The sequence below is a fragment of the Diadema setosum genome, chromosome 19 (genome assembly GCF_964275005.1).
Source record: "Diadema setosum chromosome 19, eeDiaSeto1, whole genome shotgun sequence".
NCBI classification, from domain to species: domain Eukaryota; kingdom Metazoa; phylum Echinodermata; class Echinoidea; order Diadematoida; family Diadematidae; genus Diadema; species Diadema setosum.
Window position 1 is genome coordinate 25857241 of NC_092703.1, and position 27959 is coordinate 25885199.

Consider the following 27959-nt stretch of genomic DNA (forward strand, 5'->3'; position numbering starts at 1 on the left):
AAGATGAAAATGTACGATTAAGGCCCGCATTTGGATCTCCCACGAATCCAAGGGCGGGGGGGGGGGGGCACCCCTGGATCTGCAATGAACAAACTTGGAATTACAGTCATCAATGTACTAATTCATGCTATTAACATCCCTTCATCACTTCTGGTTCTAAAGAAGAAGATTTGTAAGTATTCCTTGATTTGGAAGGGGTTGGGTCCCCTAGGGGCCCCCAATGGGACCACGGTGCCCAGTTGAACAAATTAAGATCCTAACCCCCTAGGCATGTTGGCGTGCCAAGTTTTGAGACAATTCATCAAGGGGTTTTAAAGAAGAATATGAACATGTACAATTTAAGTCCCAATTTGGACCAATCCCACCTCCACCCCTGGGTCCCATGGGGACACCCCTGTTTCTGCCATGAGCAAACTTGAAACAGTAGTCATCAATAAACTAACTCATTGTATTAACTTAGCTCTATCACTTCTGGTTCTAGAGAAGATCTTTAAAGATTCATCCCCCACCCCCCCCCCCCCCCCCCCCCGGTGGGGCATGGTGCCCATTTGAAAGAATTGAGATTCTTTCTTCCTAGGGATGCTACCTGCCAAGTTTGGTAAAAATTCATCTTGGGGTTTTTAAGAAGAAGATGAAAATGTAAAAAGTTTACGCACGACGGACGACGCACAACGGACGCCGGACGAAGAGCGATCGCAATAGCTCACTTGGGCCTTCATCTCAGGTGAACTAAAAAAACAACAACATAAACAACATTTTGCTAACGGTATTTTAAGCGTGCCGTTAAACGTCTGATGACTTGATTGTGGTAAGAACCCCGAGAATCTCATTTGGTATCGACACCACGTGATCACCCTCGCCCCAGCGTGCTACCGTGATGTTCTTGGTGGAATCGCGCACACCAGCAGCAATGGGGTTGTCCGAACTGATCGTTCTTTCATCAAAGCGAACACTTCGCTTCACACCTTCCCTGGCGGGATCGGTAGTCCGAGAGCTACGCTGGTCGCCGCCCGTTGGTATTCGTCCATCGATATCCCCAAGTTCTTGGTCTGTCTCCGACGCTGATCCGCGACACCTGTACGCGGCGGACGAATCCTGTGCTTCCGCTGTTGGCAACACCTGTAACAGATCCGGGTAGATCTGGTTATACGAACCGGCGGCGCGCTGCGGTCTCTCGACGCCGAGAAAGCGCGAGTCGCTACCGCTGTTTTTCGAGGAGGAGGAAGGACCGGGCGACGTCTTCTTGTGGATGGTTTCGTCGCTATGGGAACGGCGTACCCTGAGAGGAAGCACACACGCCTGGGGTTTGGAATCGTTTCGTTGCCGCGTCGCGCTCTTTGCACCCAGACTCACAGACGTGGAAGAGTTTGAAGGGATTCTAGATAACTGCAAAGACGAATGCTCGTCTATATTCTGTGTCCTTGCCACGGGCTGACTAGGCTTAATTATTGATTTCTGACCTCTACCCTGAGAACCGCTGCAGCCAGCTGCAGGTGCTTCGATATCAACGTTCACGGAAGAATGCGGGGAGTACGTCTCTACCCTTGAGACTGTTCTCGATGGTTTAAGGCAGCCCATCGCTCGCGAAGCCTCCTCAGCCCTGGTAGTGTGTTCTCCCATTGATCGCTCCGCGCTGCTGTCCGCTTCCTCCACTGGGGATGGCTGAGAGGGCAGGGGTGTCGACGAGTTCCCGTACCGGTACACCGGCTGTTTCCGCTTCGACAGCAGCCTGTCGCGCTGCACCGCCTTCATGTGCTTGGTGTTCATCGGTCGCTTGCGTCTCCTGAGAGCTGAGAAGAACCCTGCGTTTCCGAAGCTGGTCACCTTCTCGCGATTCTTTTCGCGAGACTTTTCGCGCGCAGCCGACGACGAAGTCGATGACGGCTGCTTCTTTCGGCCCGACTTGAGGGTGTGGCCTTGCCGATCGCTTCCCAGAAGTTTTTCACTGTGTTGAAGAGACAAACAAAACAAGAGGTATATGCATATTAATATGGTTTTTATGCTGCTAAATAAAATCAACACCTACATGGCATCCTCTCCATAGTGATGAAATTCATAGCTGCTATTAAAAGTGTTCTGCTTTCTCAAACATGATTATCACAAAATAACCGCAACATGTAATACTTTCAGTATTTTCCCAATAATCTAGTACATGAACAGATATTAACGTCTTTCTGTGAAGCTAAAGGTCACACTCAGGTTCCAGGAATAGTAAATTGGTAATAAGCACTGTCAGAAATCTTAATCTTCACCAAATCGTTGTGAATCTAATTCAATTTTGAGGGAACAAAACTATATTTAACCTATTGCAAAAGAAACCCAACCCAAAGTCGGAAATACCATTCTGCAAAGTCTGAAACGGTTGTATACGTACTTGCATCCGTCTGTGGTCCCATTACTGCTACTGTTGCTCCTATTGGGTGCTAGCTCGCTAAAACTCCCGACGTGCATTCGAACAAGGTTCGACGTCGTCATCGAGCTGCGCCGGTTTCTCTCCGGCTTCAGCAGAATGATGTACGTCTTCGGGAAGAACAGGCAAGCCAGGGTGACGGTGGCGCTCAGGCTGACGGCGAAGCAGACGACGATCTCCTTCAGCTCGCTGCCGAAGTAGAGGGGAATGAACGCCAGCCACACCACACAGGTTGTGTACATCGTGAAGGCGATGTACTTGGCCTCGTTGAAGTTTTCGGGTAGGTTGCGCGTCTTGAAGGCGTACAGCGTGCAGAGTGCGACGAGCAGCGAGTCGTAGCCCAGAGGCGCCACGAACCCGAAGGTCGTCGTGTTGCATATGAGGCGCACCTGGTTCAGGGCCGGGTAGTCATAGATAGCGGCCGGTCTCTCCAGGATAAGCATGGCAACGATGATACCGACCTCGATGCTGATGACGCCGAACGTCATGACGACCTGAGCGGTGCCTCCGAGGAAGCGTGGTTTCCTCGTCAGGATTTTCTTCTTGGAGCCAGCCAGGATGCGTGCCATGCGGTTGGTGCGGACCACCAGCGCCGCGTAGCAGATGCAGAAGCTGAGCCCGAGGCCGATTCGGCGGAAGTAGCAGACCTCGGTTGACGGCTTGGCGATGTACGGGAAGGTGACGAGAAAGCACATGTAGATGCCGGCGAGCAAGATGTAGCTGTTCTCGCGGCTCGAGGCCTTAACCAGGGCCGTGTCGTTGTGGCGGATGAAGGTGACGGTGACGAACACGGTGAGGAGGATGCCGAAACAAGAGAAGCAGACGGCTGCAATGGCCTGGCCCTCATACCACTTCATGTACTCTGCCTCGATCTGATAACAGTCTGAAGAAGACATAGATGAGAACATGGAAAATTAATCTTATTTGCAGGAAACACCTCTTCAGTTTATGAAACTTAAAAATTGGCCGGCTTTTCACAATTTCTCTTTCTTTTATTTCTTTTTTCAGACAAAGATCCTTCTGAAGTTCTGGTGTTCAACTCATATTCGTTTATCTATTCATTTGAGGCTCATGTATTAGTTCCAAGATAAGTGATTGACTGGGAAACAAGAAGAAATTTGCATGTCAGTTTGGGAATAACGAGCTGTGATGCACGATCCTGTTAGCGATGGTGAACACGGTAAAGATAAGGATTTCAATGATCAGAATGATGATGACAACGAAGATGTGTATAGTTGATAATGTGTCTATTAAAAGGGTTTTTTTCCTGTCAATACAACAAAGCGGAGAGCAGATTCGTGCTTCCCTAAAATGATACTAATGAATAATAGTAATAGTAATAGTAATAATAGTAATAATAATAATAATAATAATAATAATAATAACAATGATAATTAACAGTGCTTATATGATCAGGATCTGGCCAACGTAATTTGGAAAGGGGCAGGTAATGATAACCGTGTCCGATCATCAGCGCACAGTGACTGGCAGTGGTTAGATTCATACGTTCTTGGGAACGATGGATTTCGTCATTCACAGGTACGGTTTTTTTTTTCTTTTTTCTTTTTTTTTTTTTTTGGAGGTATGATGTCATTCCATCTGGTATTATTGTTAAGCTGTACGTGAATGTGCGTCTCAGCCGTTAAACCAATGCGCACGTGTGGTGCAAAACGAAATAACTGGTGGAAATCAGGCCAAGCGTTTCACCTTCAACCAGGCTCGAGCGAGGGGCGACCTTCAATTCAATAATGGATCAAGGATATTTTCGGTAGAGTATAACCACACCACAAGAAGGATTATAAGGACAATACTTATTGCGATACCAGACGCAGATTGGGGGGCATCAAAAAACACCTGGAGATATCACTAGCGAATAATGAAGGTGAGAAATGCTGATTGACAGGCATGATTTACTATCCGCGTAGGTGTATAGGAATCTATTCTATCGTCATCCCTATAATGGGACCTTTTAATGCAGGTAAAAATAGCATGACATTCATAAAGGACGTACAACTTAAGTTTCATGTTCATATATATACACACACACACGCTTACACATATTTATACTATACATATATATATATATATATATATATATTTTATTCATGTTCCATAATTCCACATTTCATACAAGTTTTATATTCCATTTGATTTGAAGCAGAAATGTTTTTCACACAATGGTCAGTTTGAACCAATAATGCACAAATGTATGAGGACATATAATTGGCTTGTAATATGAGGAACCCACTAAAAAGCAAAGCTTGCAGGATGTGGGCTCCAAAAATATAACATAGGTTTTAGTACAGTATATCAATGTCAGAAGTGACGTAACATGCAAAATTCAAAATATCGAGAATATTACAATGTTTACGGGATGTACAAAGTATAGTATATAATGTTTATGATTAACTTATGGTATAAATGCTAAGAAAAGTAGCAAGTTGATCAAACGAATGAAGTCATCCGAGCGAGGCATCATTTGAGTATATGCAAAAAAAAAAAAACAATTCAAGTGATTACGGCAAAATAATTAAACATAGGATTTTAGAAAATTGGCTTTGACATTTTTCTTAAAGGAGCTTAAAGAACTTGAGTGCAACCGAACCGAATCTAACTCATTCCAGAAAGAAGGGTCGGTCGATGTAATTGTCTTAAGGGCTAAAACTGTACGAACAGGGGAAAAATGATAGGATTCACTGTGTCTTGTAGGGTAAGTATGAATATCACTGTTTTTCACAAACATTGAGGAAAATATACTAGGAAGGTCACCAGTATTCAACTTATACATGAAAATTCCAACATGATATAAATACAAATCAGAAATTTTTAACAATTTACTTGAAACAAACAATTCATCAATGTGATAAAAAAAATTGTGCTCGATTTATAATCCGCAAGGCCTTTTTCTGAACCAAAAATAACGAATCAATTTTAGTCTTTGAGCAATTCCCCCAGGCTAATATTCCGTAATTCAAGTAAGGTAATAATAAAGTTGTATAAAGAGAATGCAATATTGGCTTTGGGAAGAGATATTTAAGTTTGTGAATAATTCCAACATTCTTGCACAACAATTTACATAAAAGTAATGATCAACATGTACCTTCCATGAAAGGTTACTCTCAATATAAATACCTAAAATTTTTGTTGAATCTATTTGATTTAACTGTAAACCGTTCATTAAAACTAAACCTGGAAGAGATTTTATTGTGTTACTGAAAACCATAATTGGTCTCATTTATGTTAAGTGACAATTTATTTGCCTGAATCCACTCAAACACAAACTTAGGTTCATTATTCAAAGAATCGAGCAAAACATAAGGATCTGAGTGAGAATAAAAGAGACTTGTATCATCTGCGAACAGAAGAAAAGACAGCAGAGAGGATGAGTTCAGGAAGTCATTGATGTATAAAATGAATAAAAGAGGACCTAAGAGGGAGCCCTGTGGAACACCACAACAAATCGAGTTTATATCAGATTCATGATTGTTTACGGAAACAAATTGAGTTCGACCGGTAAGATAACTTCTGAACCACTCCAAGGCCTTTCCACGAATACCGTAATGATTTAGTTTATACAAAAGAATTTCGTGATCTATTGTGTCAAAGGCCTTGGAGTAGTCCAGAAACAGACCGACTGTATGCGACTTTGTGTCTATAGCTCTTACAACTTTCTCAACCAGTAGTAATATAACATGGGTGGTTGCATGTTTTTTCCGGAACCCGAATTGATTATCAGCTAAAATATCACATTCGTTTACAAATTTGATTAAACGATTATAAATCACCTTCTCAAGTTAATAGAAAAGGATGACAGAAGTGATATTGGTCGATAATTTCCTATCTCATCCTCTCTGCCTTTCTTATAGATTGGAATAACTTTAGCAATTTTCATTTTAATGGGCACAATACCAGTTAATAAAGATAAATTCAAAATGTGAACTAATGGTAATAGTATTTCGTTTACAATACATTTCATGAGGTGATTAGAAATCCCATCATGACCTGTACTCTTCTTGGGGCTGAAAGAATTGACAATATCTAAGACCTCTGTTTCAAGTACTGGGAGAAAAAATAAAGACTGTGGATTGGAATTTAGTAGGTAGGAATGAAAGGGTCTGTGTACAGATGAAATATTGCGGGCCAGATTCGGACCAATATTAACAAAAAAAGATTTGAATGCTTCCGCAATTTCCACATCATCTGTTAAATTCTTCCCTTCACAAAGGATATTATCAATAATACCCTTATTTACACGTTTATGAATAACACTATTTATTACATGCCAGGAAGATTTTGCATCTGACTTGTGCTGCTCAAACAAAGAACAAAAATAATCTTTTTTTGCTTTACGCAACAGGGACGTAAGAGTATTCCGATATTTAATGTACTTTTCATTTATTCAAAGCTGTATTACGTGATTTATATCTGCAAAATAAAGTATTTTTTCTGTTTATGGATCTAAGTAAAGTTTTTGTTATCCAGGGTGAGCGCGGAACTGTTTTGTAGTTTCCTCTTTGATTTCTGAAACGGAAATGCAAGTGATATAAAGGTACCAAAATATTCATAAATCTGTCGTACGCGTCATTCGGATCAGTGGAGTTTAAAACCTCATTCCAATCAATTTCGGATAAACTTTGTTTGAACAGCTGGATATTATGATCGGAGAACACTCGTGATTGCGATAAATTTTTACAGACCTTTTGTTTATGCGACTCAGGTATAGTAGAAATGGAAGAAACTATAACGGGAAAATGATCTGATATGTCCGTAATAGCGATACATTGATCATCATAATCATGGCTGTTTAAAAATATGTTATCGATCAGTGTTGCGAAGGCTCCAAATAATCTTGTAGGCTTGGTGATACAAGGAGTGAAAGAGGATGATACCATTGTATCAAAAAAATCACGTGTTTGTGGATTACCATAATCAAGTAAGTCTAAGTTAAAATCTCCCATTATGTACACGTGTTTGTTGCGGAGATAGGGCGAAGCTAAAATAATTTCTAAGGTTGAGATGAAGTCAGAATGATTACAGTTTGGGGCTTGTAAATTTCTCCTATCAATACTTTTTTACCACCTGGCATACTTATGTCAATGAAAATACTTTCAATTGAATCAGACATATAATTTAGCTGGGTTATCATTTCAAATTTCAAATTATTCTTCACATAAAATGCCACACCTCCACCTCGTTTACAAACTCTGTTATTTGTTACCAGTGTGTAACCATCTAATTGTACAAGTGAAGTGAAATTTTCAGTCATCCAAGTTTCACATAATCCCAAAACTGAAAGTTTTACATTCAAAGTGTCAAGAAATAATTGTAACTGGTCAAAATTTGTGATCAAAAAATATATATATACATTTATACACTCATACATGCATGCTTGTGTGTGTGTAAGAAAAACCCTGCATCACAAAACCGCCAAAAAGGGTGGGGGGGGGGGGAGGTCGGACATGTAACTTTTAGCATTAGATTTTCAGCATAAAACTCATTAAAATTGGACGCTCTTACGCATCAAAAGCAACGATGGAATGTCAAGCGCGGAGGAACAAAAGGTGTATAGAGAGGATATCACCTGATATTCGAATAAATAACAATCATGGGTGTTGGCATGTAGCCTAGGCCTACAAGTGAAATCAAAACTCCATTTCAACACACTGTGAAGGGATTAGCAGCTAAGCCTCAAATTGAGACAGTCGTTACCAACACTGTGTCAATGTTAATGTTATACTATCGAAGCTGCTGCCCACATTTTTTTTTTTCATATTTCTATAGGATTTTCATTCCCAATTTTACGTACCTGATAGATGAAAGATCGATTTGAGGAATATTGTTGAAGGTGTACGGAAATACTTCTTGTACTATCTTTTATATGCCTCATAGATGAGGGTAAAAAGACTAAAGCTGTCAGGCTGACTGGAAAATCACCCCATTTAGTGTTTTCTTTTTTAAATGCAAGATCACGACACAAGCACAAGAAAGCGACCATTGCCCCCCCCCCCCCCCCTCACTCTCATGCATACACACTTTCTCTGTCCACTCAGGACGGGTGAACCAACCGGTATGTGAAAATTGTGCATTTTATAAGACAAGAATCAAATTTTGCTACTAATGGCTGTTAATAGAGTGTGCTGTCTTAATCGCTGCCTGACCACAGAATTTTTCCACCGTTAGGTTTTCACCGCGAAGTAATTTTGCATCGTTTTTGTATCTTGCTCCTAACTCATTCACATTTCATCATTATCATCATCCTCTTGTCATGGTAACGCGGCAGAAAAAAAAAAAAACTCAGTAAGAAGCGAGTTGGGTGTGACAGCAATGTCGACATGTCGCGGGTGGCGGCGTCTTTGGCTTGATGACCACGCAGCCTTGAGAAGCCCCCGGCAGAGAATCTCTGATCAATGCGATAGGTGGCCCGCCGGACGCTAAACTATCTTGGCATTTGCCGGTCGGCTTCCTCTCAGCTGAACCCGGTAAATGGCCAGACATAAGAAATACGGCGGCAGGCGACCTCACGTTTACTCTGTTTATCACCCCATCCATTTGAACATCATACAGTCTACCGACTCGTAGCCTCTCCTGTAGCAAGGATTTCACGCTACATAATTCTTCGTGTACTAATCTCCCACCCCTTTCCCCTTGCAACCGGTTTCACGGCTATAGTCTCGAAGTAAGTATGCTAAAAAAAGAAAAGAAAAAATCCCAAGCCGCAGACTACAGGCAACAAAGAAAAAAAAAGCAATAAAAGGTAAAGGTAGTTGGCATGGTAACAGTCGCTAAGAATGAATAGCGCCCGCAGTGTTCGATGTGAGAGACCGAAGGCCATTGATCCTGCCGATAGCCATAATACTTGCCCATCAAGCTTCAGGATGTTACAAATGAGCACGTCTGGTTCGAAAGGTCGTAACCATCCTTCGTGCGCCACCCGCGGAGTTAAATCTAGAGAGAAACATGTTCCCCCCCCCCCCCCTCTCTCTCTCTCTCTCTCTCTTTGCTTTTTTTTTCAGGGGTAATGGGGTCAGAATTTGCAGTTGTTCAAGCTATAAATAGTAAGGCCCTTGGTATAACAGTAAATATTTGGGAAAAATCGAATTTCGCACTGTTTTCTCATAATTATGTCAAAGTATGTTACCATCTACCCTAGATAAGTCCATGTCAATGTACATGTTAACATCTATACCTAATCAAGTGTAGAAAACATACTTCTGATTACATCAAATTTATAACTTCTTAGAGTGCGTATTGATGCCATAATTAGAATAGCAGAGCCAAGATGTTGCCACAAAATGTGAAGTGAATACTATTGAGATAGTGGGATTTGCGAAGGGTTTCGATGCAGTATGTTATTGCTTGATGGTGGTAAAATCGTCAGTAGTTTTCTTTTTCTACCTCCCCCTCCCTTTATTCATTCAGAGTTCCACTATAGCATTTCAGAAAGTCATATTCACTGTGTCATTATGAAGGGATATTAGCTTTCATTTTCATCAATATAGTTTTGTGCTGGATGAGAAGTAGAAGCAATATTACTCGAAGTGTTGGCGAACGTAATTACGGTAGAATGGGTGTAATAGAATAAGTGCATTAAGTGCATTGTAAATTAACGACACTAACATAATACGTCACGAAAGGTTTATTAGTAGTCAAATTTTAGCAGTGTATTAATTGTCAGAGACATAGATAATACATATCAATACGATGGTACTCTTTAACATGAATAAATGAGTGGAAACACATACGGCAGTCATCAGAGGCGGAGGCCTGGCAGGGATTAAAAAGCAGGTAGAAAAAGAAATGCTGTAAACTAGTCTTACCGTCCAGCTCCTCCGTTGGCCACCATCCCTGATGGCAGGCGACACACGTGTACTCGTTCAGCATGTATTCGTTTTCTTGGCAGGGTACACAAGCCCAGCAGCACTCAACGTTGTCACGGATATCCTGCGGTGTAGAAAAGAAGAAAAAATAAAAACATACGCGAGAGTGAAAATTGATGTCATTTTTTATTCAAATCACCACTCGATGGGGTCTTTATACAGGTAGTGATGGATTACCAATAGAAAACAAGGACATTATGATAATGGGCGTCTTTACACACACATTGCATTCCATTGAGATCCCAGTATACAGACACTGTGTGATTGTGCAAAATGTAGAGTGTAATACCACCAGAGTATCCATAGCGGGAACACGTGAATAAAGTGTGGTGCGTATCTTTTTTATTAGTTTGATAGAGAGATTGTAACTCCTATTATAGACTTTGAGTTTACTTCAATTAAACCGTGTTATGAACGTACGGATGAGAACCCTTGGAGTTGGTAGAATGATAGCGGGTTTGTTTGTACTAGGTACGATCAATTAGGACAGTTATTATAATTACAAGGGCAACAGTGTGATGTTAATACTGATGACATGTGAACTCTGATGGTGATCAATGCTATGTAGTAATAAAAAATAGCAACATTGATACATGTAGGGGCGCTGTGACATAGTGGATAAGACTCCCGACTCCCGATCGAAGGACCCCGAGTTCGATTCCCGCCCAGTGCTTACGTCCTTGGACAAGATATTTTACCCACCATGTCCCTCTCGACCCAGGAGTATAAACAGGTATCTAGCTAGGGTAGTGATAATGGCAGGGCCCTCTGGTAGAGCAGTGGCAACACTGAAGAGGCTACCCTGGGTAAATAAGACCTTTAATATTACTACTATTATTATCATCATTATTACAAGTGTGTTTCTGGCGTTAAGTCATTTTGTAAGTGGTGTTATGATCCTGCACAGATTCATTCTGTGAGGAAGGGGGGAATGATCGTTGATGATAAACGATACTGCCCTTATAAAGTCACAGCATTCCTTTATGAGATATACACAGTCAAACTGTCTACTCCGGCTATTTCTGTGAAGGATAACCCGTTGCCACCGATCCCCACATCTTCAATAGTGCATGGAGAGTCTGAATACAGTCGTTTGCGTTAATTAACTTCATCAATAAAGGCACTGGTAGTGAGTGGTTCTTACCCGATCCATCACACAAGCTTCATCAAACGGAACCCGAAGTATTCATCTTGAGAAGGTAGAGGTTGAAAGAAACCTGCCCTAGCTGACCTACGCTAATTATACGACAAACTTTATCACTGACCGATAGCTTATCGCAGTGTTGTTTGACTGGAAGACGTGACGTCTATCGGGGTGTTTAGATTTAAGGCTGACTTCTGCTTTTTTTAAACTAAATGTAGCGTAGTTATAATAGGGGTTGTCAGTTTGTGTGCATATTATGAATAATTGTGTGTGTGTGTGTGTGTGTGTGTGTGTGTGTGTGTGTGTGTGTCTGTCTGTCTGTCTGTCTGTGTGTCTGTCTGTTTGTGTGTTTATAGTGCCTCTCCACGCGGTGTTAAAGGGCATACCTTGCAAGATATCGATACCCCTATCAAACATGCACATAGGCCCACGAGACCGACATTACATCCCGGGGCTTAATGTGTTGATCTCGTGAGCCTTCCCTCCCCCCCCCCCCCCTTTTTTTTTCCTTTTTGTTTAGTGTCGAACTCGTGGGCCTTGTTTGCCTGGTGTGGGACTCACGAGCAATGTTTACCTAGCGTTGGACTCATGGGCCTTATTTGCCTGGTGACGAGCTCATGGGATGTATGACTCGTGGGCGTCGAACCCTGACATGCACACTGAAATATTTGGTATGCTTTATGTATGCTTACCACAACAACGCATACCAGATGTTTCAATGTTTATAAGATTAAGATTGAATGTTGATAGTTTCTGTTGTCTGTCACAAAATTTAGGATAGATTATGGAGGTAAATTGAAATTGAAATAAAAAAATGGGGAAAAAAATAAAACGATACCAATTGATTCAACCCCACCATGTTTCGATTTCCTTAAAGTTGATGTCGAGGTTTTATGCGAAATTATCTTTGTCTCATTATGCCGTTGTTCCAAGAATTAACCCATTAGTCGCTGTACCGATCGAAAATGCCCGTCCACTTTCTCATAGTTTTATGCTTTACTATCTTTATTGTTTTCATATAGAATATATATAATTACGTAATTTGAAAGAGGTCATAGGTCAACTAAAATATTCAAGAATTATTTCTGTGATACACAAGTCGCTTGGTAAAGTCTTACTAGGCTTTCAAATAAACATAACTTATAATAGACAAAAATAAACATGCAGTGATCTATTTTGCATAATTCAGAAAGTTGTCAAAATGAGAGTAATAGTGCTGTAACTTCCAGGGAATAGACCATTATTTACGGAATCTTCAGTTGCTAAAGGGTTGATATGAAATATATGCGTATATATATATATATATATATATCATAATACTGTACCACTCGACAAAAAGTCAAATTGAATGACTTTTAATTTTCCAGAATTAATTCTAAATCTTCTCTCAACTTTATTCTGTACTTTTTAATCCGTTGCATTTTCTTATTCTCAGTTTATCTTTTTCTCTCTTCTTCTCTCTCTAAATATATATATATATATATATATATATATATATATATATATATATATATTCGTATATATTCATTGTATTTTATACAGTTGTCAGAGGAGAGAGTTATGAGTGATGCTCTAAAGGCGAGCAATCTGCAGCAAAAGCGTGGCTGCATTACCGCTGTCTTCTATTCATTCATATGTCACGTGCCTAGCGTAATCTCAATGTAGCCTTGATCGAGAAGGCGATTGAGTGGATAATCAGGTATCGCCGTATCGTGATTTATGACGTCATGGAGCAGTGTAGTCCGTTTACGGATACAGCTTCGATGCAATAACGATATAATACGTAGCAGCGAGCACGATTGCATATAGTTCAATAGACTATCAAACGAGAAATGGGCCAAAAGCACGAGGGCAGGAATTGCTGAAATAGTGAAGTAAACTGTCTTGCAGCAGTGGATGTGTAGCGGCAATGCTCCTCCTCTCCTTTCAGAGTAGGATTTTCAAATTTCTTATCTACCTAGAAGTATCAAACTACGGCATTTGATCAAGGGTAACATGCCATATAATACTCATGTAGAAATCGAGAGGGAAAAAACAGACTTTCTTGGAGTTTATTTCAGTATAGTAAGAGTATAGCAGCACAGCACTCCCTTGCATTTTTTTTCCACTATATAACGCACTAAAATAATGATATAATAATAGATAAATGACAGTAATAAAAGATAATAATAAAAGTAAATACAATAAAAAAAAAACCTTTTGTGAGAGGCAAAGGAATTTAGCTACATTCCCAATGAAGCCATCGGCTCAGTTAAGCCATGCTTACTGCTGACCGTCTCCTGTTTCCTTGTTGAATCAAATGTACTTTTTTTCTGTATTTGTACGCGACCATCAATGTTTCACAATGATTTTGTTACGCATGTAGTATAAACTGCACTTTTGTATTGTTCCTTCGTCATTTGGTTATGTTTTGCTTAAATTCATTTTGATTTGATTTGACAAGGAGAATAAATACGAACGAACGAACGAAAACGAACATTAGGGTTGCAGTATCCGAAGCCCAGGCAATACCATTATCAAAACTGTTCCTTCACATAAAATTATTTCATGGCGGATCGCGAATAAAATCAATCACATTGGAGAGTTTGGAGAGGCCTTGTAACGGGTTAAGGTTCCAACACTATTGTCTTGTCCTATTGTATAAATCTTTTGTTGATCTTCATGTCGACTTTGTTTATTTCGTTAATGTTTATATATTCAAGTTTTTGACGCAAAGTATAGGAAGTTTGCTCGGGGGCCAATTATTCTAAGTACCTGAGTACACTGGCACAATCAAGCCCCCTTTTCGTGACTCCTTAAGAACTCGGATGGGGTGATGATCTTTGACGCTAGTTCACTTCTTATTAACTTTTTATTCCTGGTATTTAAACTCAGCGTTTATTGTGTGTCGCCGAGCAGGATTTATTGCGTTTAATTTTGGGAGGTATAAGTATGAAACATCCGACGAGCTCAAAATGTCTGGAAAATGTATTTAAGTTCATTGATTGTTAAAGTCGGTACCGCGCTACGCGATTAAAATTTTGATTCAATTATGTTCCGGAGGCGCCACACTTAATTCCCATCTTTTTGATACTCTTTCTATGGGTAATTTGCATGTTAATGCCCCCCTATCCGCCTGGTAGACCTTGAAGCATTGAGTACTCTTTCTCTAGACGTTTTTCTTAACAGGCCCCTTTCTTCATTATACTTGACTTTTTGACTTTTTTTTTTATCAATTCGATGTTATATGTAAGGAGAGTTGTTGTTTATATGTAGTCAAGATGTACCCATGCTGTGTGTGTGTGTGAAAAAAAAAACATTTTCCATACCATGTTTTTATATATAGTTTGGAAAAAATAAAGAAAGGAATAAGATTATTGCAGCGAATATATATAAATATATATATATACATCCATTACATAATTTACAATAAACTTTCTCTTCTCTTTTCGTGTAGACGATTGACATCAGTTTATACCTACTAAAAATTGGATTTCTGACACATTAATGTTATAACATTCAATTCTATCATATACTACTGTTGGACTATTGTAATTTAACGTCGTATCTATTATGGACAGTAACAGATGTATATCGTCGCCTCAATGGAAGAAGGGGTTAACGCATCCGAGCTACGCGGGGCTGCGCGAAAAAAGTTTTCGAGATAATCGACTTTAAAGGTTTTTTGGCTTCAAAATTGGGTTAAATCAAGGTTGATTCCTTCATTTCTTATATATAGTGTAGATTAACGATTAATTACTTTACAAGCGTACTTTCAGCGATAATCCTCATTAAATCTTTGAGTAATTACAATTTTTCCATTAGTAACCTTAATACAGCCATATCTTCGCGTGCTTTTGAATGGCAAAAAGGGGTTAACGCTAAAGCGCGCGTCGATAACCCCTTCTTGCCATTTAACATCGCACGAACTGACGGTGTTGAAAGGGTACTGTCACTCCATAACATGTGTGCATTAAGTTTGTCTGTACCCAATAGTGATTTTAACGTAACTGCTAGGCTTTATCAGTCGTGTCTTTTATATACTGTAGTGGGGACTTATCCCCATTTTATTACTGGAAAATTCTAAATTATAGGATTCAATATATTGTATTTGTGAGAAATGCATTAACCCCATGCATACCAGACCACATTCCTAAGAGGACATCAATCGCTTTTTAGTATTAAAATTAGCAACATAAATTTCTTCATTTCTAAGTCAATTCTATGAAAATGTACGCTTTGTGTATACAATATGGCATAAAAACATGTGGCAATCCTTTCCAATCGAAAAAGTTGCCAATTTGCACCTACAACAGTGTATAGAATTATGTTGCCAATTTAAGGATTTGCGGCTTATTTTGCCTTTAAATAATTCCAGCAAGCTATTTCAACATATTTTGCCCGTGACAAAAGGGGATAATATTTTACAGCATTGGTTATTTCATTTGGTACATAATTCATAATTTTTAAAGAAAAAAATAATCAAGAGTTACGCATAGATAATACATGTATATTGTACGAGAAAATTTTAAATGTGGTCTGGTACTAAGCACAGAGATAGTTTTGGGAATGAAAAACAGAAAATAAAATAGAACTTGCTCTTTATATCTTAAGACATTCTCGCAAGTGTTTCTAAATAATTTTCACGCTTTGAACAAATATTAGATTAACGATTTATTCATAGTTACACCTTGTAAACTATAGCTGATAATGTGCATGTATTCATTCGAATGCCCTCGAGACCATTCTTAAATAACTCACATAAATTATTTAGAAATTAATGAAGAAATTTAGAGCAATTACTACTGCTCAATGACTTGGCACAATGATCATGATCAAAATTAATACTACGATTTTTTTGAGAAGTATTTTTCAAAGGTTTTCAGATTTATCAAAGCTATCTTTGTGCTTTAATGGTCTAATGTAGCTGACCAATGAAATACCAACAATGAAATCAAATCAAACACCATGTATGTTCAAATGAGTTTATTATATATATATATATATATATATATATATATACAGCCAATTAACATTTAAATTGCGGCATCGGTCTACCTGACATGACACTTTTAAGCTATATATTCAAAATTTGAAGTCGATAAGTCACGCGAAATTCAAATAATACACATAAACAATACATGATTGATAGTTCTTGCTCAGACAATTGACATGTTTATTTGTTGAAATAATAGGTTTCTGTGTATAATTTCAAAAAAAAAAAACAAATGTTGAACATATTATTCATTATTGTAGAAGATATTTTGGAAAATATTGTAATAATATGGTAAAAATAAGGACTTCACACATCATTACATAATTACAAATAGGGACTGTAATACAGACTAATATTTGTTTCGAGGTATGAAAAAAGGTCGTTTGAAATTTAACGGCATAATGTTTTGCGTGTATACATCAAGATTCCAAACGTGAAAGCTTCAGATTGTCTAAAAGTACATTTTAATCAACTTACGATGTTGCATAGCTATTCAAGGAACGAACCATCTTTAAGGCAGTTAATACAATAAAATTCATTTTATTTATTTTCTCAAAGTTACCTCATTTTTCCACAAAATGACCTCTGTGACCTTTGACCTTTAACCCAATGACCCCAAAATCGAACCAAAGTATTATCCCCCCCCCCCCGATATACCCTCATACTAAGTTTGATGTCAAACCATCACGGTTCTTGAGATATTGAAAAAAGCAAAATGGGACGGACATACGTACGGATGGACGACCCGAAAACATAACGCCTGCGGCCACTTCGTTGGCGGAGGCATAAAATATGAAACAATGCTAAATATCAAAATATTATTCACTTTTTTGTTCATGCTGTGCAGATATAGTTACGAAAGTGAAATCGACAATTAGATTAATACATTTCGAATAATACACAGTGTTGCATTTACGCAGGACTTGTGATGACATTCTGCCAGGTATATACTCGCGTCTCTAACTATGATACTTTTTCTAAACTTGTTGACATTTTTTTTACTGTTCTTGCCTTTATTTACATTAATATGAATTCATGCTCTCCTTGCTGTCATTGCATCGCAGAATATCGAAATGCTAATCACAATTATTAGTTATGTTGTGAAAGTAGTCTAAGAAAGTGAAATCGTGGCATTTCAAATTGCAACTTAGAAATCAATTTTCAAACAACACATTTGTAATTTTGCAGGGCATGTCACATTCTTCCAATACTTACATTTCAAAAAATAAAGATAATGGTGTAAATTAAGCATAAATTTTCTTCACTTTGGGCGAAAAACCCCAAATCTCATCAAGTTCATCGGAATATTTTGAAATACAAGAAGACATGTATTCAAATTTCCCAAGGTTTGAGGATTTGCAGATTCGATTCAATTCGTTTTGTAATTTATTATGATACAATTGTCACACAAGCACACATTATACCAGGTATTTCTGTAATTATTGTTAGTGTCCTTATTTGCACTTAATTTTGAATATTTCGAATTACCAATGGAAAAACAGAATTCCTAGAATACATTTTAATTCATCCAAAAATGTGTACATACTTACTGTATTTTCTAAGTACATGCCTACGTGTTCAATCTAAGTAATGTCCAAGTCCAAGTCATTGCATTCTCCCTTCAATGTGGTGCCCTAGTTGGGCAAAACGAAGTAAGCGACAAAAGTGATACTCCTTGTAAAGACCAAAATGTGTCTCAAATTTGCAAGGACATCAATGGAATATCACAATGTATAACCTATTATTTCTCTGAGCAAGGTGAGTGTTTGTGCATTAAATTTGACTTTGAAGAAGAGCACATTAGGTGTAATATAAAAACGTCAATTACTCAAATTTGGATGGTATGTCTCTTGATTCCTTTTACCAAAGTAAGGCAGTATGAAATCCAAAGTTCCATTCCATATGCTAATAGGCTCTAATGCAGTAATTTTACATCAGGTTGGCTCATGTTATATACTGTATGTTTATCTCCGCCTTAAGGTTAGAAAGTCCTTTTGCAGACTTCCCTAAATACACCAAACACCGTATACAACTAGTGATACTAGTATTTGGATCATGTCTGTGAAATGTCGAAGTCGCAAGATGTGTAGAATTTAAACGATGCACAAAAGTACTATATGTATTTGTACTGTCGTCTGTGTTCAAGCCACAACAGTAGGCCTACAATATGATTCACTGTTCGGATGTTTGATGCATGTGTCCATCATTTTCCTCCTCCTCGGATTCATCACTCTGAGACTGTTGTACCTCTGTCGTGAGGTTTTCATAGTAGCTGTGATACATCGATGGGATAATGTTGTCCTTGCACAAACTAAGCAAATCTTGCTTCTTTTCCCTTGAGAGGGCGAGATGTTGCTTGTACAACAGAGGCAGACGCATGTCATTTCTTCGACTTGAGCCCGAGACGCGAACTTCTACGAAGTCTTCGTTGAAATCATACTTTATTTTGATGACAGAGGGGTCTGTCCTCTGTACGCGGATCTGACGAATTTTCAACCAGTTGACGGGATTGCCAGCCCTGTCTTTCTTCATGTACTTCACACAGGGTGTTGTCAACTGACGCAGATCAAGGAAGTCCTCTTTCATCATGTGGGTAACTTCATACCGATTCCTGTTCCTTGCTGTTTGAATAACTGGTATCCACTGGTCGGGGTGATGGATTGTCACTCCCCTTTTGTTCCTTTCGATGCAGGAATGCATCGCGTCACATTCCATTTGAGTATGTCCGCTGATCAATTCTGGTAGAGATGACTCATCTCCACCATCCTCGTCATTAGTATCTGTTCCCACCGCTTCCTCAATAGAGTCTCCAGAAAATTGCATGGGCTCAGTGGCCTGGTAAATGTGGTCCATTCCTTTAAAAAAATGTTACAGAAAACTCTAGCATTTAGTTCATGTTTCCTTTTCAACAAATTATGATAAAAGCATTTGGATAGGTTTCACGAAGTGCTAGCAATTTGTTATCATACGCACTGCTGCCAATTAAGGGGCTTTCACAATCGGTCATGTGATCGCTTGCGATTGCTTGCGATCCTGTACAAAGTATACTATCAAGAAATAATGGCAATAGCGATCGCACAACCAATTGTGAAAGCCTCTTTCCCCAGACAAAAGGGGTAGCCATCGAAAAATTACATGTGCCACTTATTTCCTTTCATTGTCTTTCAAAATGTGAACAATATTTTGTTGGTGATATCATAACCATGTGATATTTATTCCAACTGTAAGAACGTATACATGAATTCTTTATCGTGTCTGCTTGGCTATCTTGCTCCTTAATTCAGTTTCCAGACTCCATACAATAATCACATTTATATCACTAGGGTTTGCAGATTTGACATCGAATGGATCCTCATAAATGGAATCTAACAAAATTGTAGATGAATTACCCGAACTTGTGTCAATTATATTTTCTTGTCAGGACATATACTGTCATACAGGCCTATTTGTAAATGAAATAGATATATAATTTCTATTCAAGCAGCCTGACAAGTTGAATTCAAGCCATTTACATTTATCTAATTCCCGGAACTCTGGCATATGCTTGTGAAACGGTTGTGCTTCTGTCAATAATAATTTCTTAACATCATATATCCACTCTTAATCTCTCATTCAGGCTATTCGCAAGTTATATGTTGGTTAACATTTTTTAATCTTAATTGAGTACCTTTTGGGGTCAATTCTGGTAGAGGTGACTCATCTCCACCATCCTTGTCATTGGCTGTTCCCACTGATTTCTCAATTGAGTCTTCAGAAAGTTGCATGGGCTCAGTGGCCTGGTTAATGTCATCCATTCCTTAAAAAAAAAAATGTTACAGAAAACTCTAGCATTTAGTTCATGTTTCCTCTTAAGTATATTATAATACAAGCAATTGGATAGGTTTGACCAAGTGCTAGTCATTTGTTATCTAATTATAATTATGTCACAGGAAGACATTAGAATACGCAGTAGAATACTATAATGAACCTGTCCCTAAAAGTATTTTAAATAATGCAGATAAATTCTCACGCTCATTTAAATTTATGTGTGTGCTAATTTATATTTATATAAACACACTTTGTTCAGTCAATTCTGCCAAGGGCAGCTCGTCAGCATTACGGTAGTTGGTTATGTTCATTTTTATCATATTTCATTGACCAGAATGACTCAAATCCAGACCTGCACTTTGTTGTGATCAACATCCATGGAAGAATTAAGCTAGGCAATTACAAATTGGTATAGTGCAATGTGTTTTAATTTTTATTTTAAATTTTCCTTTCCATACCTGGCTTAATCAATTCTGCTAGTAGGGGCAAGTCGTCGTCGTCGTCACCACTGTCGTCTTTGTCACTACCATGTTGTCTGGGCTGGGTTATGTGGTTCTTTCCTGAAAGAGTATGCAACAAATCACTCGAAAACAATGGCAATTTTTAGAATGTTTTCTTCCAGCAAATCATAATACAAGCAGTTCGATAGGTTTGACCAAGCTCTAGTCTTTTATCATAATTATGCTCAGGAAGACTTTAGAATACGCAGTAGAATACTATAATGAACCTGTCCCTAAAAGTATTTTAAATAATGCAGATAAATTCTCACGCTCATTTAAATTTATGTGTGTGCTAATTTATATTTATATAAACACACTTTGTTCAGTCAATTCTGCCAAGGGCAGCTCGTCAGCATTACGGTAGTTGGTTATGTTCATTTTTATCATATTTCATTGACCAGAATGACTCAAATCTAGACCTGCACTTTGTTGTTATCAACATCCATGGAAGAATTAAGCTAGGCAATTACAAATTGGTATAGTGCAATGTGTTTTAACTTTTATTTTAAATTTTCCTTTCCATACCTGGCTTAATCAATTCTGCTAGTAGGGGCAAGTCGTCGTCGTCGTCACCACTGTCGTCTTTGTCACTATCATGTTGTCTGGGCTGGGTTATGTGGTTCTTTCCTGAAAGAGTATGCAACAAATCACTCGAAAACAATGGCAATTTTTAGAATGTTTTCTTCCAGCAAATCATAATACAAGCAGTTCGATAGGTTTGACCAAGCTCTAGTCCTTTATCATAATTATGCTCTGGAAGAACTTCAGAATATGCAGTCAAAATAGTATAATGAACTTGTCCCTGATAATGTAGAGTTGTAAAAATGGAATTGAATATCTGTCAAAGATTTTTTTTTTTTTTTTTTTTTTAAAGAGGGAAATTACAAGCACGTTACTCTCTACCACTTTACCGTAGCTGGGTTTTTTTCTGTATATACCTGGCTTAATCAATACTGCTAGGGGCAAGTCATCGTTGTCGTCACTGCTGTCGTCTTTGTCACCACGATGAAGCACTGATTCATTCTTGGCATCGGTAGTAGAAAGTTCCTTAAGTGGGCCTTCGAAAAGTTGTCTGGGCTGGGCTGTGTGGTTCATTTCTGAAAGAGTATATCAGAAGAGAAGTGTGTAAATAAATATTGGCAGAGTAGCACAACGTTAACCAAGGTACACAGACCATACGTGTTCTAATTGTTCAGGAAATTATTGCACTCGGTCCTTACACATGTTATTGTTCGAACTATACAATTCTGGTTTTAACAATCAACTTTTTTGGATTCTTATTAAATTTCTTGTTCTACCATTTCAAATCTTATCTTTACTTAACACTGGCTGATGACTTTTGTTTTGAACATATTAATTGTAATACTCACTTTACTCTCCTTATCAAGCTGTGACAACATCTCAGTCTCAGCTAGTTGTATTTCAAATTATGACAATCACATCAACACACCGAAGGTGACTGAGATTAGTTCCATTAATATTGAATCCTTTGTTTTCGTTATCCTATCATTTTAAAGAAATACATTGGTTGATATGGGATGCCCCAATACAATCTCGCACAAATCATTACAAACCTTGTTGGGTTGAATTAGCACGAGGAGACTCCTCTTCTTTTTCGATGTAGGAGCTGGTACTTGGGGCTTCATCATCACTGCAGTCATCATCATAAATTTCCTCAGTGTCTATAATTGTCGCCTTCCAGATGTCCTTCCTCCTTTTACCACATTTCATTTCTATTGTATTCCCTGGTAGAGGAAGTCCGATACATTTCACCTCAGTCAGTTTGACGACATTGCGGGATTTATCTCTTTTCCATTCCACATACATCAAGAGGTCAGTTTCAGGTCCAGGGTGAACACCACTGTCACCACTGACGTCTTTGTCACTACCATGTTGTCTGGGCTGGGTTATGTGGTTCTTTCCTGAAAGAGTATGCAACAAATCACTAAAAACACTGGCAATTTTTAGAATGTTTTGTTTCAGCAAATTATAATACAAGCAGTTCGACAGGTTTGACCAAGCTCTAGTCCTTTATTTTAATCATGCTCAGGAAGACTTTAGAATATGCAGTAATAATGGTGTAATGAACTTGTCCCTGATAATGTAGATTAAATGAACTTTCAATTTCACGCTCACTTATCTCTACATAAGTGCTAATTTATGTATATTACACACCCTGTTTAGTAAATTCTACCAAAGGGCAACTCATCAGCATTACGGAAGTTGGCTATGTTTATTTATACATTAAATCTTAATTGACCAGATCGACTCCAATCCTGCAATTCGTTGTAATCAACATACCTTGAAGAATTAAGCTAGGTAATTTAAAAATGGAATTGCATATCTGTCAATGATTTTTTTTTTTTTTAAGAGGGAATTTACAAACACGTTACTCTCTACCACTTTACCGTAGCTGGGTTTTTTTCTGTACATACCTGGCTTAATCAATACTGCTAGGGGCAAGTCATCGTCGTCGTCACTGCTGTCGTCTTTGTCACCACGATGAAGCACTGATTCATTCTTGGCATCGGTAGTACAAGGTTCCTTAAGTGGGCCTTCGAAAAGTTGGCTGGGCTGGGCTGTGTGGTTCATTTCTGAAAGAATATGCAATAAATCACTAAAAACACTGGCAATATTTAGAATGTTTTCTCTCAGCAAGTTATAATACAAGCAGTTTGATAGGTTTCACCAAGCTCTAGTCCTTTATTATAATTATGCTCAGGAAGACTTGAGAATGTGCGAGTAAAAATAGCGGGATTTATTACTTTTCCATTCAACATACATCAACAAGTCAGTTTCAGGTCCAGGGTGAACTGGATGAGTGAAACATACAAGTATTTGAGTACTTTTAGAGTACGGTAATTGGGTTAATAGTTTCTGCCAAACTTCATTTCAGTTATTTGCTCTAAAATTAATAGATATTAATCTGCATTCATGCCAAGGAATAAACACATAGATATTCCGTTTAACTTTAAATTACATTTAGCCACTTAGCTGCATACTAAAGTACATCACAAATGTTATAAATATTACAAAATTATTACAAATGAAAAGACGGAGCGAATAGCATTCTTACACATCATGACATGGAAATGTCATATAACATTCCCCTCCCCTAACATTTGAAATTGAATATATCCGGCAACAAACGATGGATCAATTTTAAATGGCATTTTCACCCTTACCATCAGACTTGTTCTCCAGAGGCCCTTCCATGCTGACGTCTATATGATTGTACTGTGAGGCTTCCAGTAACAGTTAAATGGTGTCCTAAAATGATTTAAGAGGATACAGATACAGAAGATTTACATATATTTGATATTTTATATGGACTTCACGAGCCCACTGTAAATCTGAAAATGGTATAAGGGTTGTCCAAAAGGTCAAGTAAAGAGGGTAGTTTTCAGGGCAGCTGGACATGTCATGTACGCAACGTGAATACTGAAAACGGTATGAAATTCAGTCATAATGGCTATCCAAAAAATTGTATATTTTGTGCTGTTACGTACTTACGGTCCACTCCAGTGTCATTTTTTGTTTTGTTAAATGCAAATGGACAAATGGATGGGTTTATGCAATGCAAATGACGTTTTTTGGGAAAAATAGAATGGTGTTCCACGTCTAGATAGAGATCTATACAAACTCAAACTACAGTAGATCTAAAGACTTAGCATATTATTGAGGTAGTGGCTATTCTTGTCATCGCTCGCACAGCCACTGACTTAGCCACAGTCGGTATTTTGTGTATCGCGAGATAGCTAGCGATAGACGAGTCTACTTGTCTAGTCTCTAGTAGAGGCATAGATCAATCTACTCGTGAAATAGGCCCCATCACTACAGTATATATGTAATGGGACCTTACATGCTGATCGATCATAACTCTCTATATCAAATTACTCGCGCTCAGAACCAACAGATGTGAATTGTACAGACTACAGCTACAGGATTTATACGGCAGTGGGGCTGGTGAGCAAAGTATTATAGATCTACTCGTGTTTACGACCCCACCAAACGACGTTTGCGCGCTGTTACCACATTGGTGGGGCTGATATCCACCGTGCATCTTTTATATAACCCTAAACCTAACCTATCTATATGTCGCGATTTCCTTAACCCTCGGCCTTGAATCAGTCTCCTACATGTATATCAGGATTTCCCCAACCCTACCTAGGCCGTGAGTCTGCCTCCTTATCGCGATCTTCCTAACCCTAGGCCGTGAATCTGTCTCTTATATCGCGATGATCGATTCAAGTAATGGGGCCGGAAACACGATTTTGCCTCTCTAACGTTAGAATCTAGAAATATTACCTAACTCTAGATTTTACACAAAATAATGAATGGGGCTGTGCGAGTGACGTGACAATGTAGGACTTCGAAGCCGATATCGACCCTACCCGTGATCCGATCTCGCTCAAATTTGGAAGACTGACTTAAAGATGTTTGAGAACATTTCCTGCGAGTGTAACTTATTTAGATCTAGATCTAACCACTAGAGTTAGGTCTAGAGTCGAGCCTCTAAGGTCTAGAAATTTCGTGAAATTCTACTCGGGAGAACATATTTTATGAGCATGGATACGAAACTAAATTAGCGCCCAAACTAGTACTAGATGTAGATACATCTAGATCTAGGGTCTATACATATCTATACATATCTATATTCTATAATATTAAAATTATAGACCAGATCTAACTTTAGTCTCAGACTAGATTATAGTCTAGGTCTATCTAACTACTTACTAGATCTAACTTAGATCTAGATCGAGGTCCAGCAAATCTAACTTAAATTGTAAGTAATCCTATGAGAATCATGCTGCTAATTCTACAAAAAAAAAAACACACATCTAGATCCAACAGCAATTAAAATAGTGTTAACATAAAGTCGTCTAAGTTAATTAGATCGGCATTATCGTGAAATAAGTCCCCAGTCCATTCAGTGCCGTTTATTTCGTCAGTGCTGTTGCCCGTTATCCTCTCCCATCGACTTTGTATACGGAGCGAGCGCACGAGCGAGGTGAGTGGTGGCTGAATTCACGATTTGGCCCTTAGATCGATCTAGATCTACTAAGGTTTATCCTTACCATTTTTCCGATTCGTCTGAACTCTGACGTTCGTCGTCGATCACGAGTAGATCTACGGAGTATGAGATAGTTGACGTCCTTCAATTCAGCAGTCCAATGCAATTAATGATATCATATTGAAGTCAATTTTAATACCGGTAGACTCTGCGTACTAACCGTACCCATTATGCATACATGTACATGGCATATTGAGCATGCAGCCGATGCGCTAGCTCATCTCAGGCGGCGCGCGCGCGCGCGTCAGTACAGTTAGAACGACGATAACGCCTTTTCACTTGTCAGGACGCGTTGCAAGCGAAATTACGAGAAAGCGTTATGTGGTTGTGCATGAACGATAACCCCTTTATGCTTCTCGTACCATGCTTTAGGCAAGAGAAACGAAAGAGCGCGTTCACGTTAACCCCTTTTTGCTACCACAAAGACGTGCATACGGCACGTTGTCGCCTTTTTCTTTTGGGATTTTTTACAAAATTAGATCGAATTTGACATATCTGTTGATATGAAAATGTAGCTCATGCCATCTGCTTTCGAATGACAAATTTTTATTTTCTTGGAAAATTTGAGCCCGAAGGTGCGTTAACCCCCTTTTCCATTGAGCCGACGATATGTGCTTTAAAATCATATACATGTGATATCAATATAGTCGCCTTGAGGTTTGATCTGTGAATTTAACATTCTTCAGACAGAGACACAATCCCCTTTCCTGTTTTTGCCTCCTTTTCTACTTTATTTTCTTCCCTTCTTTGCTTTCACAGCCGTGCTTGTTAGAGGGAGAAAAAAAAAAGAAATATCTTACAGTCTCTCATGACATTGCATCGTCCTTTTTTTTTTTCTATTGAAACGAAGAGGAAATATAAAGAACAAATACCTAGAAGAGCAGACATGACTAAAGAAGAAGAATTCAGGATTTTTCCCGCACAACGCTCCTCCCAAAATATTCCGCCGCGTGATCCGACACCGCCATGCATGGACATTTCTTCCGACTCAGACAACACCGGAGCTCGCCAGCTGCTTCTTGTCCGTAACGAAACGCTGAGCCGCTGAAGTCTATTGCAAAGCCACCAGTCAGAGCGGGGTGGCGAATAGAGGTATATTTTGATGCAGCAAAAAGCGATTTTCTTCTAAGATTCCGAGCTATTTTGGGGAGTGATATTTTCGTTGAGAAATTGCTTGGAACTTTTCTATGGAGTTAGGTTCCTGTTACGTTGTTGCGTGACTGAGCCGAACGTCTTTTCAATGTATAGTATTTGTCACATAATACTCCTTTCATTTTATTAGCTTTATCCTTATTCTTTTAACCCGTTGAGGTCGAGCTGATTTCGCTATAATACATATTTCCCATAGACACTACACCCAGGTACATTTTGGACTAGTCTTCAAGTGGTTGACCTCAATGTAACGAGTAATATATACGTCTTGTTTACTCTATCTTCCTTTATAGAGTCATCGAAGCACAAAAATACTTTCATGCTTTATCGTGATTCTTGTCACTGCTAATCGCGTTGACGTATTGCTTCGTACATTTCGATTTGTTTTGATCGTTCTAAGAAGAAGGTGAGTCCTTGTTGCCGATAATGATCGCAGAAATATTTCCAGTGCTGGTGAGGATCACAATAATGATTAATATTAGGTGATCACTGAATGGGACAATACTATCCCAGTGGATTAACCTGTTTCGTATAAGAGATTGAGAAACTCCGTTAGACCTTCTACAGGAAACAACAGGTAACCTTAGAGGGGTCATCCCACGAGCTTGACATCCACGAGTCATACAGCCCAAGAGCAAGACACTGGGCAAATATGGCCCACGAGTTCGACACTATAGACAAAGAAGGTCCATGAGCTCGACACTACGTACATTAAGCACCGCGATAATATAATGTCCAGCTCGAGGACCGTTTTTTGCCTAGTTTCGAGATCGTGGGTCTTATTTGCCCATAGTGTCAAGCTCGTAGACCTTAAGGCTCGTGAGACAATCTTACATGATGTTAAGCTCATGGGTCTTGTCCACTTCGTGTGTGTAGCTCGTGGCGTGAATGCCTCGTGAGTTGTGTAACTCGTGGACTGTATGATTTGCCGGTTGTAGGACTCGTGGGTGTCGACGTGCACCCACGTAGCTAGTCAGTGACGAGGGATTGGAATTAATGGACACAAACAATAACGCACAC

At 38.9% G+C, this 27959-nt stretch overlaps 3 protein-coding genes across 3 annotated transcripts in view; all 3 read right to left on the reverse strand.

Moving 5' to 3' along the window:
- Positions 1–783: 783 nt before the first annotated feature.
- The window catches only part of LOC140242381 (metabotropic glutamate receptor 1-like), a 172351-nt gene continuing 145175 nt past the window's right edge, over positions 784–27959 (reverse strand). Inside the window, exons 6-8 of the mRNA XM_072322117.1 lie at positions 10228–10351; positions 2375–3293; positions 784–1945 (exon numbers count right to left, since the gene is read on the reverse strand). Coding sequence (XP_072178218.1) covers positions 784–1945; positions 2375–3293; positions 10228–10351 — 2205 coding nt within the window. The remainder of the gene's footprint in view (positions 1946–2374; positions 3294–10227; positions 10352–27959) is intronic.
- LOC140242993 (uncharacterized) lies at positions 18470–20854 on the reverse strand. Its single transcript, XM_072322733.1, has 3 exons — positions 20672–20854; positions 20074–20202; positions 18470–19261 (listed from the first exon to the last, which is right to left on the reverse strand). Exons 2-3 carry the CDS (start codon positions 20198–20200, stop codon positions 18579–18581), a joined length of 810 nt encoding a protein of 269 aa, XP_072178834.1. The 5' UTR covers positions 20201–20202; positions 20672–20854; the 3' UTR covers positions 18470–18578.
- Positions 20652–23709, reverse strand: LOC140242849 (uncharacterized). Its single transcript, XM_072322600.1, has 5 exons — positions 23149–23709; positions 22288–22635; positions 21599–21810; positions 21239–21335; positions 20652–20773 (listed from the first exon to the last, which is right to left on the reverse strand). The coding sequence occupies exons 1-5, from the start codon at positions 23303–23305 to the stop codon at positions 20652–20654; spliced, it is 936 nt and encodes a 311-aa protein (XP_072178701.1). The 5' UTR covers positions 23306–23709.

What these genes read in the sequence shown, in the direction of transcription:
- LOC140242993 (XM_072322733.1), bottom strand. Translation starts at nt 20,200, where the DNA reads ATGGATGACATTAACCAGGCCACTGAGCCCATGCAACTTTCTGAAGAC. An exon ending in ACCAGAATTGACCCCAAAAG is followed by an intron (nt 19,262 to 20,073) that starts GTACTCAATTAA and finishes ATTTTTTTAAAG; the next exon opens with GAATGGACCACATTTACCAG.
- LOC140242849 (XM_072322600.1), bottom strand. Translation starts at nt 23,305, where the DNA reads ATGAACCACACAGCCCAGCCCAGCCAACTTTTCGAAGGCCCACTTAAG. An exon ending in AGCAGTATTGATTAAGCCAG is followed by an intron (nt 22,636 to 23,148) that starts GTATGTACAGAA and finishes ATACTCTTTCAG; the next exon opens with GAAAGAACCACATAACCCAG. An exon ending in TGGTAGAGAGTAACGTGCTT is followed by an intron (nt 21,336 to 21,598) that starts GTAATTTCCCTC and finishes CTTTCAGGAAAG; the next exon opens with AACCACATAACCCAGCCCAG.